The sequence below is a fragment of the Genypterus blacodes genome, unplaced genomic scaffold (assembly GCF_046128005.1).
Source record: "Genypterus blacodes isolate CSIRO-AG114 ecotype Tasmania unplaced genomic scaffold, CSIRO-AGI_Gbla_v1 ptg000028l_1, whole genome shotgun sequence".
Taxonomy (NCBI): Eukaryota; Metazoa; Chordata; class Actinopteri; order Ophidiiformes; family Ophidiidae; genus Genypterus; species Genypterus blacodes.
In genome coordinates, this window is record NW_027466841.1 from 2,802,037 (window position 1) to 2,818,693 (window position 16,657).

At 43.5% G+C, this 16,657-nt stretch overlaps 3 protein-coding genes across 5 annotated transcripts; 1 reads left to right on the forward strand and 2 right to left on the reverse strand.

Annotated features, from left to right (window-relative positions):
• The first annotated feature begins 4,526 nt into the window (after window positions 1-4,526).
• mpg (N-methylpurine DNA glycosylase) lies at window positions 4,527-6,711 on the forward strand. Its single transcript, XM_076144205.1, has 3 exons — window positions 4,527-5,326; window positions 5,548-5,752; window positions 5,983-6,711. Exons 1-3 carry the CDS (start codon window positions 5,093-5,095, stop codon window positions 6,444-6,446), a joined length of 903 nt encoding a protein of 300 aa, XP_076000320.1. The 5' UTR covers window positions 4,527-5,092; the 3' UTR covers window positions 6,447-6,711.
• A 311-nt stretch (window positions 6,712-7,022) lies between these two features.
• Window positions 7,023-14,371, reverse strand: nprl3 (NPR3-like, GATOR1 complex subunit). 3 transcript variants are annotated; one of them, XM_076144202.1, is made up of 14 exons: window positions 13,973-14,371; window positions 13,680-13,749; window positions 13,227-13,265; window positions 12,549-12,681; window positions 11,988-12,062; window positions 10,984-11,137; window positions 10,729-10,810; window positions 10,502-10,639; window positions 10,120-10,276; window positions 9,657-9,763; window positions 9,207-9,336; window positions 8,574-8,763; window positions 8,072-8,264; window positions 7,023-7,301 (listed from the first exon to the last, which is right to left on the reverse strand). In XM_076144202.1, the coding sequence occupies exons 1-14, from the start codon at window positions 14,160-14,162 to the stop codon at window positions 7,136-7,138; spliced, it is 1,824 nt and encodes a 607-aa protein (XP_076000317.1). In that variant the 5' UTR covers window positions 14,163-14,371; the 3' UTR covers window positions 7,023-7,135. The 3 variants fall into 3 exon arrangements, with proteins under 3 accessions (XP_076000317.1, XP_076000319.1, XP_076000318.1); XM_076144204.1 differs by adding an exon at window positions 12,854-12,875 and having other exon boundaries at window positions 13,227-13,749; window positions 13,973-14,050; XM_076144203.1 differs by lacking the exon at window positions 13,227-13,265.
• Window positions 14,372-15,102: 731 nt separating this feature from the next.
• On the reverse strand, window positions 15,103-15,969 carry LOC142993538 (hemoglobin embryonic subunit alpha-like). The gene is made up of 3 exons (XM_076144308.1): window positions 15,811-15,969; window positions 15,506-15,713; window positions 15,103-15,314 (listed from the first exon to the last, which is right to left on the reverse strand). The coding sequence occupies exons 1-3, from the start codon at window positions 15,903-15,905 to the stop codon at window positions 15,186-15,188; spliced, it is 432 nt and encodes a 143-aa protein (XP_076000423.1). The 5' UTR covers window positions 15,906-15,969; the 3' UTR covers window positions 15,103-15,185.
• Between the last annotated feature and the right edge of the window lie 688 nt (window positions 15,970-16,657).

Sequence of the window (16,657 nt, forward strand, 5' to 3'; positions counted from 1 at the left end):
GCTTTGATCCACCTCTCAAAAAGCTCAGTGCTGAATCTGGAAGATAATGTCGATATCATTTCTGCTCTTAAAAATAAAAGCAGACAGTATGGACTTCTTTTTTATGCTGATAGAGCAAAGGATGATTTGATTTAGACTGTCTTGCCACCAGAAAACGAGGACACACAGGAGTGGCGGACGAGTTTTAGATTTAATATTCTTGTCAGCTTGTCAGCACTTTCTCTGCGTTCCTGCAGCATATTTTTTTTTGTTCCTTATGTAAAGAAGCAGCTCTGATGCCGGTAGAGTAATGGAAATAGCAGATTAATGCAGTTTTCAGTAAATGATGGTTATTCGTGTAATGCCCGGGAGCCCATCATCCACATTCGGCTACATGGGAGGTATTGTTTGGCGCAGTCTGGAGGATCTGTGAAAGCTCACTGAACTGACAGCGGAGTACAGCTGCAAACCTGCGTGACTACTAAGCATTTGGACTACTGGAAAGCTCCTAGTAGCACAGCGAGAAAGCACCACCCATCTCATCACCCATTGCCTACAATCAACGCAGAATTTAACTGATTACAGTAACGTGAGGGGAGGGGGGGCAAACTAGAGCACAAACAGCAGACAGGTCTCACAGCAGCTCATGGTAAAGCAATAGATTCCTCTCAGACTGAGGCTCCCCTCGTGGGTCTTGTCCCTGCCAGTATGATTGATGGCAACATTACAAATTGAGCTGATTCAGAGACATGCTCCTAAATTAGGCAAAGGATAGTATTTCCACCAAGGCGAACAATTTTATCGGACATCATCCACTCTGTTGCATGTGCCCGTCCATGTAAGGGCCATTCAAGTGGCCAACCGGGAATTTCTGATTGATATACCATGAAGTCGCAGTAATTAATGGTAAAGTTTCCCCTGGGAATTACAAGAGGGAAAGAGCAGAGTTGAGGTTGGGGCAAAGGCAGCAATTAGGAAGCAACGCCAGTCCTGTAAGAGCACTCAAGGCCCCCTGAAGCCCCATCAATCAGACACAGATAAAAGGGTTGAGTGCAAGGGTAATGTTTAACCAAAAGGACACTGTCAGACGGTCCATAAACGGTTTCCTCTTTTGCCCAACAAGCAGAGATGTAGAGGAGAGGCCATAATTTCTTCTCTAAGGGAAGAGAGTTTATTGCTCATACGCGGGTTACATGAAAGAAATCTTCAAAGAGCGAAAACTTTGTCTGTTATGAATTTTATCTACAGATGTTCATTTTTCAATCGAACACCACCAAGGCAGCGTGTAGAGCAAATCAAAAAGGGCAGAAGGGTTTTGGCTGCAGTCACACATTGTGCACTTGTTGAGCAGAAGTGAACTCCCCTACTTTGAGATAAGAGTCGAGCGTGCAGACATTCCAACCTCCCTCCCTCTGTGATTCAACGGGGCTAGTTTCTTCTGAGAGCTACAGGTGTGAGCTGAGACAAGGAAGCTGTTATCAGAGTCAACTGAGAAAGGTCAGTAGGTTGGGGATTTCAGCTTTGGCTTAATCAATAAACTAAACAGTTCAAAACCATGAGCTTGACATTAAATGATTTACCAAAAGAGCTCTCAGTCAGTTACTGTAGTTCTCATTTACCCTTAACTTAAAGAAATAACCCAAAAAGTAAAAAGATATATGTTTACTTTCCTGGCAGGTCTGGATTCTGGAGTGACAGTGAAGAGATTGTGCAGCTGCTTCTGTTCCTATGTCTCTGCTGAATAGGTGGAGGCGGCAGCTTCTAAATATGAGCCTCAGCTTCACTGTGACATAAATAACTTTCTGAAATTCAGTGCAAACAGAACAGAAATTATGTTGATGTAGGAAAAAAGACTTTCAAAAACTCTCAAATCCCAAACCTGCGATTATATGCTTGTGATTCCTTGAAAACTGTGAGTCCCAGAGGCGCAAAAAGACAAAGCTGTTTTTCCATAAGTGTACCTCTGTTGTGCAGGTGTGTAATCCTATACATATAATCATGCTTCCCCCTCCCCGCCAGGGGCCGGCCACCTGCAGCACATCGTATACCTCTGCAGCAAACAAGAACAGAGGCACATTAATCATTTATTGCCATCACTTAATAATTCATTTCATCAAAGCCTGAGGATGATGGCCTGGATCTGCTATTCACAGTCTGTGCAAACAAGGAGAACACAACAATGATTGTAATTATAGTTCTTTCAAAAATAATGAATGGGTTCTGTTGGTGTGAGCATTTTGACCAGGATACATTTATATTTAACATGCACATGGCTGCTGATACAGTATGTAGGACTGCAACACCTCTAAGGCTTCGAAATTTATCAGTCAATACCGATGGCGCTGGTAGAATAAACAAGCCAGGACAAATCAGATGCAATGTTTTGGTTGATCTGTTTTAGTTGTGCGTCTGTACTTTCTTACTCAGAGGTAAACCAAAGATAAGAGAGAAACATTTCATTGTGAAAAATGGTTACATAACATTGCATTTCATTAAAGTAGGCACAACCTTTTTCATAATTTAACATTAGAAATTGCTTCTTTCCTTACGGGGGCGATGAGCGGATAAATACTGTTCCCTGAAGGTTTTATTTCCACTCATCATGGTGTTGTAAGATATTTTAAGTCTCTGCATTCTGCTCATCCATCTGCAGGCACAGATGAATCTTTGGCGTTGTTGCTTAGAGGCTCTATCTCCGTGCTGATTGCATGAGTTGAATGTATTCCAGAATGTGAGCGCAGGCCAAGCTGTGGCTGCTAAGATTATCGATGGCAGCAACAATGAACACTGCAGCCCAAACCTCACCATCACTGCTGACACACACAGTGGAACCACATTCCACAAACAATGACCTGTAACAATCCACCAGCACCTAAATCAACAACACCATTACATGACTCTACCCGATGAGCTCAGCAGACCTGCTGTGTGTCTGGCTCCTGTCCTCGGTCAGAAGGTCGGGCCAGGACTATATGTATATAATTACTGAGGTATTGAGGTCTTTTTGTTGTGCTCTTTTTCTCCCAGAAATAGAATTGTTCTGATGCAAGTGTGTTACATGATATCTGTCAATAAGCAGAAACAAAGTTCTACTGCATGGTAAATAGGCAAAGAAATGATATATGTTCATAAATGGTAATGGAAATGTAATAAAAAAAACACAGCTATAATAATAAAGCAATTTTGGTAACACAACTGCGAGTGATAGAAATAGTTGCTTCAAATAGTCGCAATGACATCGTAAAAAGGAACCGTGCAGATATTTAAACCGGGAATCTTTATGCAACTTTTTAGTGTTGCTGCTCAATATCAGGTTACTCTCCATCCAATGACATGTATCCTTCACTTATTTCTGCAATGCCACGCACATCAGGCTGTCACCTCAGAAGCACGCGGTCTTTATGGGACCTCTCCACACATGGCTGGCCAAGTGTGAGGCCACCGCAAGGAGATTCTGATATCACAGTAGCATTAGTAGTAGTATTTCTCAAATTTCTTACTTTGAAGGCAGAATGGTGAACAAATTATCTGTGATTCATTAATTTGATGGTCCCGGACTTGCTTGGGGAAATGAAAGGAAATGTATGTGCTTATGTATGCAATTTAAATGTCAGTGATAAGAATTCTTCACTCTGAACACATGGAAAGTCGTTTGTTATTCTTGATATATGAGTAATACTTGGATATGATTTTAGATGTCTTTGTGTCAAATTGACCATTGAGAGTCCCTATACATTTACTGCCAATGACATATTAACTGACTCTGGCCATCATAGTCAGTTTTATTATCTAAGTATGTTTGCAAACTGTGAGACAGTGAGATGAAGGATAGAGCAGAAGATTACTAATAGGGCCATCTTGGTCCCCAGAGCATTATTTTGTTATGGTAGAACTCCAGGTGACATTCAGCTCTTCAGTTACATTGAAGCAGAAGAATGCACATGACTGAACTTTGCAATATGATGTATGATATGAATGATTGTAAAGTAAATAAATTCAGTGAACAGCCATTTTTCTTTTAATTTAAAGGTTAATTGACATTGTTAGTGTAGATAATCTGGGTTAAATGCCGGGAAATGCTTGTACCTTTACTTTGCTGTAATGAAGTTGTCATCTGTGGTCGGACCGTGTCACACTGAGTTTGCCAGAAAGCCACATGGACCAGCAGTTCCTGGGGTCAAGCTGGCGCCGTCCACTTCCTGGGCACAGGCGGGCACGAACACAGCCCATCTATTTATATCTTCTGATTGGAGGGGACTGATTTCAAATGAGGCTAAGGAGATAAGACAGGGGCAGGAAAGGGGCCACTGCCTGGGGACTCACACCCAGCAACACTCTGTTAGGTTAAGAGGAAGATGTGAACCTTTGGATTGGAGGTACATGTCTGAGGTTTTTGTTGAATAATCACATGAGACCCAGGCTCTTACATACATTACGTCATAATAAACAGCATATAACACTGCCTGATATACAATAAATAGCACACGGCTCCTTTAAGACATTCAAAACAAACGCTCTCTTCTTTCCTGTTTGCACTCGCTTCAATACAAGACAACAATCAATCGATTTTTTTTCAACAAATAACGCACACATCCACAAATTTACGATTGCATTTAACTGCCGCGTTATCGTCTTTGTTCCAGTTTATATGCCTCGAGTTTTGCTTTATTTTGTTAACACTAACTAACCGGATGTTTACGTTAGCCTCAGTCGCTAATAGCTGCGGTGCCCTGGTGTGACTTTACTGATACTGCACTGGTAGTAATAGTAGTAGTAATAGTAGTAGTAAATAGAATAAGTTGTAGGATAATGAGTAGCAGTCGTGGTAGAGGTATAATAGGTAAAAGTAATCAAAATTAGTGGCTGTAGTAGCAGAAATAATAATAACGAAAACTAGCTAGCTAGTTAGCAAAACAAGATCACAATCACAAAACTGGTTTAACAGTTGTAGACAAAGTTTGAGGTATCGTTATCGTCGAAAATGACTTAGACTTGGGTTATTCTTTGTAAACGACATATCTCGTCATCATTACTCAGTAAATAAATTCACAAATAGGCATTTAAATGACTGCAATAAAGGGTTTGTTTCGTCAGTGAGGTTTGTGGCAAAATCATGGCAGGGAGGAAAAGGAAAGTAGCTGCGGCAGGTGAACAGGCAGGGTTTGGATGTGAGAACCAGGCGGCTGTCAGGTTCTCTCCTCCTGCCCCGGCGAAGAAGAAGAAGCCTGTTGAGGGTGTAGAGGAAGAGCAGAGCCGCTATTTCGGAACAAATGATCCAAAACTCAGACTGGGAGAGAGTTTCTTCCTCCAGCCCTGTGTCAGTCTGGCTAAAGCATTTCTTGGCAAGGTAATAGTTCGGTTATTCGATTGATTGTTAATGTATTGTAAATGGTTCAAGGGAAGGATTGGTATTTTTGGTCTACAGCCATTTTCAGCTGCATTTTGGCTCACGGTCCTGCAAGCTGCATGAATAAAATGAGTCAATCCTGAACTGTTCTGCCCCACTGACGTTTGATTCAAGTGTGAAAACAAACAAGTCTTATCTGTCTGGTCTGGGTCCTGTGCCAGGTGCTGGTCCGCAGGTGTGCAGATGGCGCCGAACTGCGTGGAAAGATAGTGGAGACTGAAGCTTACCTTGGGGGGGAGGACAAAGCTTCACATTCAGCAGGGGGCAAACGCACTGAGAGGAACACTGCCATGTTCATGAAGCCAGGCACTATCTATGTGTATCCAATCTATGGCATCTACCTCTGTATGAATGTGTCCAGTCAAGGTAAAAACATTATTACCCACGGTCCCATGGATCAGCTACTACCTCTGACATCACATCACAAAGCAGTTACACTATTTGTTTTGATCATAAAACAGCCTTTTTGCTTTTCCAAGTGTGTCAGAAACCTACAGAGTGGTTTGTGTTCTCCATTGTTAGCTAGTAAAGGGCAGAAGGAAGGAGACAGAGTGGAGCCTTGTTGAATGATGCATATTGTGTTCTGTGTTGCACAGGGGAGGGTGCTGCTGTGCTGCTGCGCTCCCTGGAGCCCCTGCAGGGTCGACCCGTCATGAGACAGTTGCGGGCGGCCAAACGCAGAGCCGGAGCAAGACTATTGAAGGACAAAGAGCTCTGCAACGGGCCCTCAAAGCTATGCCAGGCTCTAAATATACCCCGCAGCTTTGACCGTCGGGACTTGGCCTCAGACCAGGAGGTGTGGTTGGAGACGGACCCCAAAGACGTCCCACCTGAAGCCCATGATGTCGTATCAGCACCCCGCATTGGAATTGAGTCGCATGGAGAGTGGGCCAAGAAGCCTTTACGGTTTTATCTTCGTGGACACGCCTGTGTTAGTGTGGTGAACAAAGAGGCAGAGAGACTCATTCTGTCAGGATCCTTAAAGAACCAGGCTCCCTCACATACGCAGTGTGACACAGGACAGCAACATGCAATAAAGACTGAACAGGATCTTTCCTGAGACTATTCCTCCACGTTTTCCCTTTGAAGACTTCAGTTTTTAGGCTAAACCTCAGATTTTCCTATTTCCTTTGGTGGGACACACTGTAGAAACATACACAAGTCTTACTGCATTTTAAAGTAATTCCATTAATATTCTCAGTTCTGTGAATGTCAAAACATCTGTAATCCATTTTGTAAATTGACTATTAGATGGATAGATTAGATAGTAAGATGGGCTGGATAATGCATTCCAATACATTCATCAGGCAGACGGGTTTGGTTCCAGGTCTTCTATTTGTGTTTTTAATAAACATTCATAGTTGGGGAAATTCTCCTCACTGACTTAGTGATTCGGCAGATGTCTGGAATGCTCGGCTGCCCTCAAAGCAGAAACAGCCTGTCTGATGTTCCTAGTCTTCCCTTACTCGCCGCCTTTCTCTCCCTACCTCTGGGATTCCTGAGCAGAGGTAGCAGGAGGTCTGGAATGATCATTAGACACAGTGCCCCTCTGCGGTCGGCACATGTGGGACACGGGAAGATGAAGTCAAACCCCGACTGTGACAAGGGAGTGAGTGAGCATTTCAGGTATGCATAGTATGTATAAAATAATTTAATATTGTAAACATTTGGTTCATAAAGGAACAAAAATCCAGTTTAAAATGTCACACAGTTTCACGCACATTCACAGAGTCGACTCCGTCTCTCCGTCTAGTCCATGGGCGACTGAAAAATCGAAATAATGGGATCTTCGTGGTTGGTCACCACAAGGACACTGCGGAACTTGTCAAACAGCGTCTTGAGCTGAGAGCGCCTCATGTTCTCGTTGTACATAATCTCTTCCAGGTGGTGGTGTCCTCTGAAATAGTGCAGCAGCCTGGAAGCAGGCAGAGAAAAAGGGTTGAGAGCCGCGGTCGAACTGAATCATTTGCAGTGTAAATCTGCCGTGAGACAGACTTTTGCAACTCTGATGACATTATTCAGAACTGTGAAGTATGTGGCATGCATGAGTGATTAGAGGATTCTCTTAACACTTTCCATATACTCATTGCTAAGAACTGGCAAATGATCTCAACAAACTTAGTCAAAACAGTTATGCCATTATTTTCCAACTTAAACTCCATGACGGCGATAAACCATTTCTCCAAGGCACGGCACACACACATATATCATATATTGCATCGTATACGTAAGACTAATTTCTAAGATAATGAGACACCGGTGTCTCATAACTCATCTGGTAAACTTGCCGTCCAAACCCAGTGAGAAATGGAGCGCTAACGAAAAACAAACGCTGAAAGCACCCTGTGGAGTTCTAATGGTAAACAAACACGCTAATGTTTAGAGATCGTTTCTCGCCAAAACAAACTCACGCGTATCCTCGAGCATGAACCATACAAGTTCAACCGTTTCTTACCTCAAACATTTGCAAAATGTCATTTTGAAACCTGTATAGTTTACACAGGCCCGGGTGTGTATCTACTCCTCACACACGTGCGTGTGGAGGATGCAAGGGCGTGTTCATTGAAAGTTTGGCTCCGCGGCGCCCCCCTAATGCTCGACATCTCCACAGGGGTGCCCATAAATCTGCATTCGAAAATAGCACGCCATATGCGCCATGCATCTGTCAGAGGGAGGCTAAATCACCTGGCAAACATCCGCAGGTCCTCTGGATTCTGAGCAGCAGGGATGTTGAGGATGACCTGCCTCTCGTGCTCTGACAGGCTGGCCAGCAGCGTCTCCGTCATCCTCTTGTTGAGCGGCGAGTCTCCCCCCGGCAACAGCTCGGCACTGGAGTTGTCCATGCTGGGACTGGTCAGTGTCATGTCATCACTGCTGGCTACGCACGGGGAGCAGACAGATGGTCGCGCGTCAACAACGAGGGGGTAGAAGAAGAAGTAGGAGGAGGAGTAAATGTAAAGCTGTGGGCAGGTCATCAAGTTTTTACTTCCTCTGCTACCTTATTGTGTATCAAATATAACCTGAATTTGGATTTAACATAGCAAAAATGACCACTGATGTGCAAATGATCTCAGTACCATTGTCTCAATCTTTACTGTGATATCGAGACATTTTAAGACCACTGGTGACAGATAATCTAAAGTTTTTAAACTCTAAGCAGTTGAGAGACATTGAAGTTTGGACATACTTGGAGAACCAAAGCTGAGAGCGCTGGGGGTGCTGAGGCTGCGACCCCCTACCCGGGCAGCGAATGGAAGGTCTTCATCCTTCAGACCAGGGTCATCCTCATTTGGGGGAACCAACAGACACACATAAGTGTGCAGCTGAATCAGCAGGCGGCGCTGGAGCATCCAGACCACCATCTGGATCAGCTGGGCCTGGTGAGGAGCAAAGCGGCAAACTGAGCGTGGAAAAGACAAAGAGCAAGTGAACGCACTCGTGTCTCCGAGTCAAATGCCACACACGCTCAAAATAGAGACACCAGAAAGAAACTCGGCTCTGTTCCTCCTAAAATATGCTGAGGCGAGACCTGATGTGCCTTTTCCATTTATAATTCATCACTGAGGTCCAAGCTGCTCCGCCAAACCAGGACGAACCTGAGGAGAAACCCAGATGGTTCTGCTCTACTGATACTGGCTCTACCTTACCTGGATCTACTGTAACAACATCTACTGTACTACAATATCTACAATCGCCCCGTGGGTGTTTGTGTTTCCAATATAAAGATGTTAAACTAGAAAATTAAAGTAACTGATTTGTGAGTATGTGTGAGTGTGTGTGAGGGAATATGTGTATTTGCTGTATACACTCATAGTCTCACCTCCTGTGCTGGAGCCTCCAGGGGGTTTCTGAACTCAGCAAGTGAAACAGGCAGTGAGAATTTGGCCAACATGGAGGGCAGATCATGACCAGGAAACTGCTGAGCAAACTCCTCAGCCAGTGGAGAGTAACTAAACAGGGAGAGACGTGTCACTCTGTAAGACTAGGTTTTTCCATTAACACATATAATCTGATTTCATGTCTTTTAAATTAGCCTCTAGTGGATACAGAAGAGAAAATGGCTCTGTATTTGTTTTACGACACATTATGAGGAAGTTCCACAGGTGTGGTGCTTAAAGACGTGTATGTGAAGTAGCGGCATGACTGGACGCTCTCAGGTCTAACGGTTTGGTGAGTCTTTCGCGTCTCTGCCCCATCAGGGGTCACAATCCACAGCAGATGTCAGAAGTGTGTGGAGCCACGTGTCTCACACCACATCATGGAAACTCACAGGCAGATGTTGGCATGAGGAGACAGCATGTAGACGTTGTTCTCACACAGTGGGTAGATGATGATCGCTTTGCCCCAGTACACCAAGTGGGCAGCTATTTGGAAGATCTAAGAAAAAGGAGGATTTAGCAAATAGATCGTTTCAACAATGTGAAAGGACAGAACGTTGTAGTATAATAAATGCTTTGCATGGTACTGGAATCCTACTATGAGGGGGAAATGAGCGTTAACGTGTCCACTAGATGGCAGCAGAACATCACTAAAACTAGTTTATCTTTGTACTGGATCTCTAATCTCTTATTGTTGGATACAGCCATGGTATTATTTCCTAATTGTGATCTTGTGAGTAGCTTTTATTCCGTCAGCTGTAGCTTTGTGTTTTAGCGTAAAGTGCTTTGGATATAGGAGTCATGTCTGATGATGGAGAGTCCATTAGTGATGCTGCTCTTGTGGCTGTTCTGTACCTGAAGAAGCGCCAGATCAGCATCCTGGGCGAGCTGCTGGAGGTTTTTCACTGCTGAGCAGGTTTTGATGAGGCGCACCATAGCAGGAGAACAGTCCAGAGGAAGCTGGCTCAGCAGCACTTTCTCACTCTCTAGCAGCAGCAGGGCGTGATATGGCCTGAAGGACACAACACAACAGATATGATCGTTTGAGTTGCTTTTGTTCTGGATTCATGTGCCAGAAACGTGGGAAAGTACAGCATAACAGGTACAATTGAACTCTGTTATCTCCAACACTTGTGTGGCACAAGTGTGACATATTTCTAGTATAAAAAGCCAAAATTATGTGCTACAAAACATAAAAAGAACAAAATGCACATTAAAGGAAATACTGTAAATGCACCTTATAGCCTTGAGACACTGCTCTAATGCCTCTGGAGCGATGTCGTTACCCCCAATCCTGTGGATCTTGTGGGGTAAACAGAAGCTGACCTCCAGCCAGTTGTTAATATGGAGTCGCACCACACCAGTTGTGCAAAGGCTGGCAAAACACAAATATCAGATATACAGTATGAATAACAACAACAACAACAACAAAGCTGGGCAAAGCTGGGTGAGGTAACCACAGACCTGTCATACGCCTCCTTCAGGTCCTTGGCTAGTTTACATTTGGGAAGTATTTGTCTAAATGGGGATTGGGGGCTTCCATCCGCTAAAATCATGACAGAGAATGATGTCAAAATATACTCCAAAATCTATACTTCAGCAGTTCAATGATAAGACATTACACTGCAATAATAGTATTCTGGCGACCTACTTTACTCTCTACTAAATGTTGCAATGAATTCTCAAGACTTGTTATGGAGGCAGAAGTGTGCGTCTCACTCTCAGTCATGGTGGTGATCTCATCCTGGACGGCCAGCATCAGTTTGGCCTCTCTGGTCAGATACTGGCAGCGTCGCTCCTCATGCTGCAGGGCAATAGCGATGCGGCGAGACAGATTGTGCATGCAGCTGATGACTGACGGGTCAGCGTTGGCCTGTAGAGGGCACCAGAGACAAGCGAGCCATCAGAAGACAGACAGGCACCATGTCCCAGCTCCTAACCCTAAGTCTGACATAGTGACACACTGAATATCTCCATATTTCCTGATTGAGTCTAATTTCCTGATGAATTTTGCTCAATTAAATCTTATATTCAAATCCTTAAAGTGCAGGATTTAAGACATGAACATAGACATTTAGGCGTGAAGTATAAAAGTCAAATATACTGTAAACAACCAATTTAAAAAATGAAGGTATACATAATGGTTGAGCTAAATTGGGGAGAAAATGACCTAAAAACAGCAAAAGAGATTAAAGAACACTGTGTGCTCATTTCAATACAGAACTATAGTAATGAGTAAAGAACAATTAATGTTCTTTATTGTTTGATTTTGACATGAAAATGATGTGTATGACCAATGAAATTCACTTAGAAATGGGAATAGGACTACAAATACACAAACAGCACATGCATTAGTAACAGTAACTGATTGGTGGGCATATTATCTCGGGGCAAAACATGAGTGTGCACGTCACGCCCCTATCAGCTGAGTCGGGAGGTTCTGGGTTCAGTGACTCAGCGTTCAGCCTCACATGGGGCAGGGACGGGCAGTGCCATGTTGGGCGGCACGATTAAACACAGCCAATAAGCCCACAGATAAGAAGTGGGGGATATTATCACTTGAAAACACACTGGCCATTCACAGAATAGTGTCCCGCCCAACAAAATGAGAATGAATTCAGCTGTAATAATGTAGTCCCTTCATATAATACAGCACTTACATACCAAATATCTTATATATATGTTTCTAAAGCAACAAGATAGGAATGTGTTTTTTTTCATACCCTTAGTGCAAACACCACATTAAACAAGATCATGGTGGGCATCTCTCGCTTGGGTGAGGGATCTGTTTTTGAAACCTGCACAGAAAGAAGACATTTCAGAGGGATTTTATTAAGGAGAAAAAGCAAAAGCGCCATCATCAAAAGTCATCTGTAATGATCAAAGACTGTTAGAGATGGATACAGGCAGGATAGATAGACATTGAGGTATAGGGTAAACAGGGTGGAAGGTCAGGAGATTATCTTTAAGCTTCTTTAGGACCAAAACAAACACCGCAGGTTCAGAAATGTTAATGTAGTGATTCTTCCCCATAGACTTATTGCCTCTATTTGCTTGTTCTCCTATGCCAAGTGCAGTAGGATTGAGCTGCACACACCAACTACACACTACACACACTAATCTAATTCCCTCCATCAGATGGCAAGAAGAGAGTGTGACAGGTGTTTCTTTCTCATGAGCACCTGAGCTGATTCAAATGACATCACCTTTTTTTTTTTCACCAGTTGCTCTTAAGTTCAAATCCCGACCGCCCTGATGTCTTTGTATATGACTGTGATTGTTACCTGAATGATGGGAGGATGCTGAAGGAGGGTCGGGTGACCCACAAAACAAACATTGTCTATCTTCAGCTCAAACTTCTTTCCACACATATCTGATTTGGTGGCCAGGATGGTTGCGAGGATGATGTCAGAGAACCTTTAGCAACAAAAGAAAGAAGAGAACATTCCTAAAGAAACACATCTGGGACCAGCGATCGCATAGATCTCCCTTTAGAGGAGGAACGAGTCCTCATGACTGGTTCACTGGAACATTGAAATCCAGTTGTTAACTTACAGGAAACCTAATAATAACTTCACTTGAGACTTACCTCACCAAGACACTTTCATACTCTGAAAAGAAATTGAATTAGATGCTTCATTGTATTGCATATTTGATTTATATGTGGTTTGGTGATAGCGATTCTACGTGCTAGAGCTCACACAATGCAAATTAACTCTTTCAATTACTTCAAACGGCTGGCCGTTGACAGAAGGAGGTGTACATGACGGCACAAAGCATGAGGTGAAAGCCTGATCGAAGGCTCTGATTCTTTGGATCTTCTACTACTGGTGAATTACAAGGATTTCCTCAGATTAAGGGGTGTGGGGTCCATACAGGATACAGCACAGGAGACACGGCCATTCAGAAAGACAGGGCTGATCTAAGCAGAGGACAGGTGCTGGAGAATGTCGTGGTCTTACCCTGCTACCAACTGTTCGTCTGTTAGTGGAGTTTGTTCTCTGAAATGGGAACGGGGCAATAAAAAGAAGAAGAATAGAAAAGAAAAGGGCAAATGCAACACACTGATGGGCTGAATGCATCAAAGGGACATCAAATAAAGGAAAACCTTGATGAGAATGTGTTTCAAGAGGCTTCACAGTTCTTGGTGCATTCATAGAGGACAGGGGAGGGGCCATAGACCACTTACCTTCACTGGATCACTGTGTTCTGTTGTACTTATTCCTGATAAACGGACTGTCTACAACCGATCAGGACCTCTAAAACAATATTACAACTCTGGCTAAAGTGGGGCTCAGAATTTATCAGTCAACCTGGGACGTAAAATCCAGAGTAACAGGGGGGATCAGTATAGCAGAGGGCCCATGTAGAGCTGCAGATTGGACAGAATGAGTTCAGACCAGAGGCCACATTACCTGGAGTCTCCATCCTGATCCTCCAGCCCGTCTCCTGAGGCGTTCAGCGCGTAGGGACTCCGCTGTTTTGCTTGTGGACAGAAACACATAAATGAGCTAGAATAACTGTGTATCAAACTTATATTAAAGCTTCCAACCTGTAATTATTTCACAACTTATTAATTATTTGTTGAAAATGGTTGTGACTGAGGTGGCTGCTGCAGTGTTGTGGCACATTTAGCTGTGAAACACAGTCCGATTAAACAGAAACCACTGGTCTGTTTACACTGAAGTTAAGCTAAAGCTAAAGCTACCTGTCAGAGCCGAGGGCCCCTCCGCAGCTCCCTGGAAAGGATACCGGAACAGCAACTTGTTCCCGCGGCTACCGGAGCTCACCAGGATGACGCTGATGGGACTCGTTTGGTCGCCGCTTCTCTGTGTGTTTTGTGTCTGTGTGTACATGTTCGCTCTGCGGTCATCCGGCACCCCTGAGCCGAACATCATGTTAGCATCCTCACTATGTTTAGCTACGGCACCGGCGAGAGAGTCACGCGACGAACCGAGCGATGACGTCGAGCCGCTGCAGAGGAAAGTCGTGTTTATGTTTCACACACACAAGCACCGACCGCTGACAGGCTGAAGTATAATCGTTGATCGTTGTGTGGCCATATTGTCAATTCCGCCCTCCGCTTCGATTGTTTTGTGTAAACTCAAAGTATGTTCGGGCGAAACAACAACAGCGGCTGCATGGTTCCGCCCCGCGCCAGACGCGTCTCTGCTTCAGAAAGATGCTGGATTCAAGCTGTGGGTTTCAGACACAAAGTCTGGATACAAACTAGCATATAAGCATATAAATTGAAAAATATACAATCAACCATTTATTATTAACACATTTTCATAAAGTTAATTTCCATAAACAGTGATCCATTCTCCCCTCCCCCCCTGTCGATGACCGGGATTAACAGGTTGCTTGTTTGATTGATGAGCACCAAAAGTGATCAGTTCGCTAGTTGATATCAAACCGATTGCGATTTGATATGATCGATCTTGCGTCAGCGCGGCTCTCAAACCAGGGAGCTGACCGAGGTGTTCTTTATTTATATACATATATATATATATATATATAAATATATATATATATATATAAATATAAAATTCTGTTATTTGTTTTAAAACAGGACAGTGACTTCTTACTCCACACTCCTGCATTTTGTTGTGTATTCAACAATTCAACAATTACTCCACACTCCTGCATTTTGTTGTGTATTCAACAAAATGCAGCATTTTTCCACAATGCTGAAGAATTATGAGAAATATTGTGAAATCCTGGGGGGACTTAATTATGTATGTATATTCCTATATATATTAAATACACACAGACACACAGTATATATAGGCTTACAAATACACACAGACACAACAACAAAACACCCAAACAAGCTGCTTTGTATTTGAGGATTTATTAATCATACTCAGAGTGACAGAACACATCTGGGCCGTGCATATTCTTCTGCTGCTGCTGGTAGTTTATCGGTATTTCTCAGACAGAGCACGAGCCAGAGCGGCCAGGAACTTGTCAAAGGACACATGGACCTCCGGGGTGAAGTCATTGGGGTACATGATGGCCAGAACCACCATGATGTTGTGGGCAAGGAGCTGTGAACACGGAGAACATTTCATGTGAAGCAAACTTCTGAGCCATTTCTCTACATTGATCACAGTCTGTGTGAACAGGGAAATTGGATTAGGACGATTTGTAACTAAAAACGTTACCTTGCAATGCCCTGAATGTTTTAAAATCTCCTATATTACACAATGTTACATGGGCAGTTTTGTCTCACACCCACCTTGAAGTTAGCAGGGTCCACTCGCAGTGTGTAGACATGGTGCTCACTGAGGCTCAGGAGACCTTTAACCATGTTGTCCATCTTGTTGACAGCGTCTGTAACGCCGCCCATGAGAACTCCTCCGTGCTTCCTCACATGGGCAGAGGTGGGGCTCAGGTCCTGCCAGTGGGAGAAGTAGGTTTTGGTCTGTGGGTACACAGCCAGCATCCTGAGGAAGGAAGGTAGGAAGGAAGTAAGGAAACACGTAAGTAATCAAATAAACAAACAAACACATGAATGAATAAATCGATTTGAGTGAGATGTACCTGGACAGAGCATCAGCACCAATGTCCTCAGCCTTGGGAGACACCCTGTCCCAGAAGGTCTTCACAATCTCCTTGTCTTTAGGGGTGAGACTCATCTTGCCTGTTGAGTGGTTGTTGTGGCCAGTGAGACCGTGGGGGTTTTTATACAAGAAACAGATTGTGGGCACACCCGAGTCCACCGCTAAGATAGGCTGAGGCCTCTGGACCAACGCCAAAGGAGGGACAATCACTTTATCTGCTGCTGGCTCTGCCTTCATTTAAAAATACTCAACTGTACACGAAATAAACCATTCTTTGCATTTACACAGCCAAATTATTCAATGAATGACTTAAATTAGATTTTCCTAAATTTAGAAATGCTGTTTTAAAGGTTCATGAATTCCGTAATGAATTCGTCATCAAGGACAGTGATCATAATTTCATCCTGATGAGGTGTAACATGTTGCTTGTGTTACCCGTTTGTTTCCAAACTGGGATTCAGCTTCAGGTGCTTATTCACTCGATATGTTGGGAAAAACCATAGGTGACATATTTTCATCATATATTTATCAGACATTCCATTTATATTTTGGCCATCAGAAACTTTCTTCATGCAGATCCCTTTAATGTTGAAGCCAAAGTCAGCATTTATGTATTTACAACAGGCCTGGTGAGCTTCTCAAACTGATTTAAAAGCTAGCAGTTGCAATAAATGAATAGCAAAACTTTGAAATATCGCTTCATGCCAATGTGATGAGGGAGCTGATGTGTGTGTGTGATGTCTGCCACAGATGGGCGGCTCAAACTCTTATCTGAGGCACACCGGAGCTGCCAAAGGGTGGATCCACCTAGAAAGGAGCAAGATATT

Excerpts from the sequence above, each read along its gene's own strand:
- mpg (XM_076144205.1), top strand. The coding sequence starts at position 5,093 with ATGGCAGGGAGGAAAAGGAAAGTAGCTGCGGCAGGTGAACAGGCAGGG. Across the intron at positions 5,327-5,547 it reads CTAAAGCATTTCTTGGCAAG|GTGCTGGTCCGCAGGTGTGC; the intron begins GTAATAGTTCGG and ends GTCCTGTGCCAG. Across the intron at positions 5,753-5,982 it reads TATGAATGTGTCCAGTCAAG|GGGAGGGTGCTGCTGTGCTG; the intron begins GTAAAAACATTA and ends TGTGTTGCACAG.
- nprl3 (XM_076144202.1), bottom strand. The coding sequence starts at position 14,162 with ATGATGTTCGGCTCAGGGGTGCCGGATGACCGCAGAGCGAACATGTAC. Across the intron at positions 12,682-13,226 it reads GACGAACAGTTGGTAGCAGG|GTTCTCTGACATCATCCTCG; the intron begins GTAAGACCACGA and ends TTGTTGCTAAAG. Across the intron at positions 7,302-8,071 it reads GACCTGCGGATGTTTGCCAG|GCTGCTGCACTATTTCAGAG; the intron begins GTGATTTAGCCT and ends GCCTGCTTCCAG.
- LOC142993538 (XM_076144308.1), bottom strand. The coding sequence starts at position 15,905 with ATGAGTCTCACCCCTAAAGACAAGGAGATTGTGAAGACCTTCTGGGAC. Across the intron at positions 15,714-15,810 it reads GGTGCTGATGCTCTGTCCAG|GATGCTGGCTGTGTACCCAC; the intron begins GTACATCTCACT and ends TTCCTTCCTCAG. Across the intron at positions 15,315-15,505 it reads TGGACCCTGCTAACTTCAAG|CTCCTTGCCCACAACATCAT; the intron begins GTGGGTGTGAGA and ends CCGTGTTCACAG.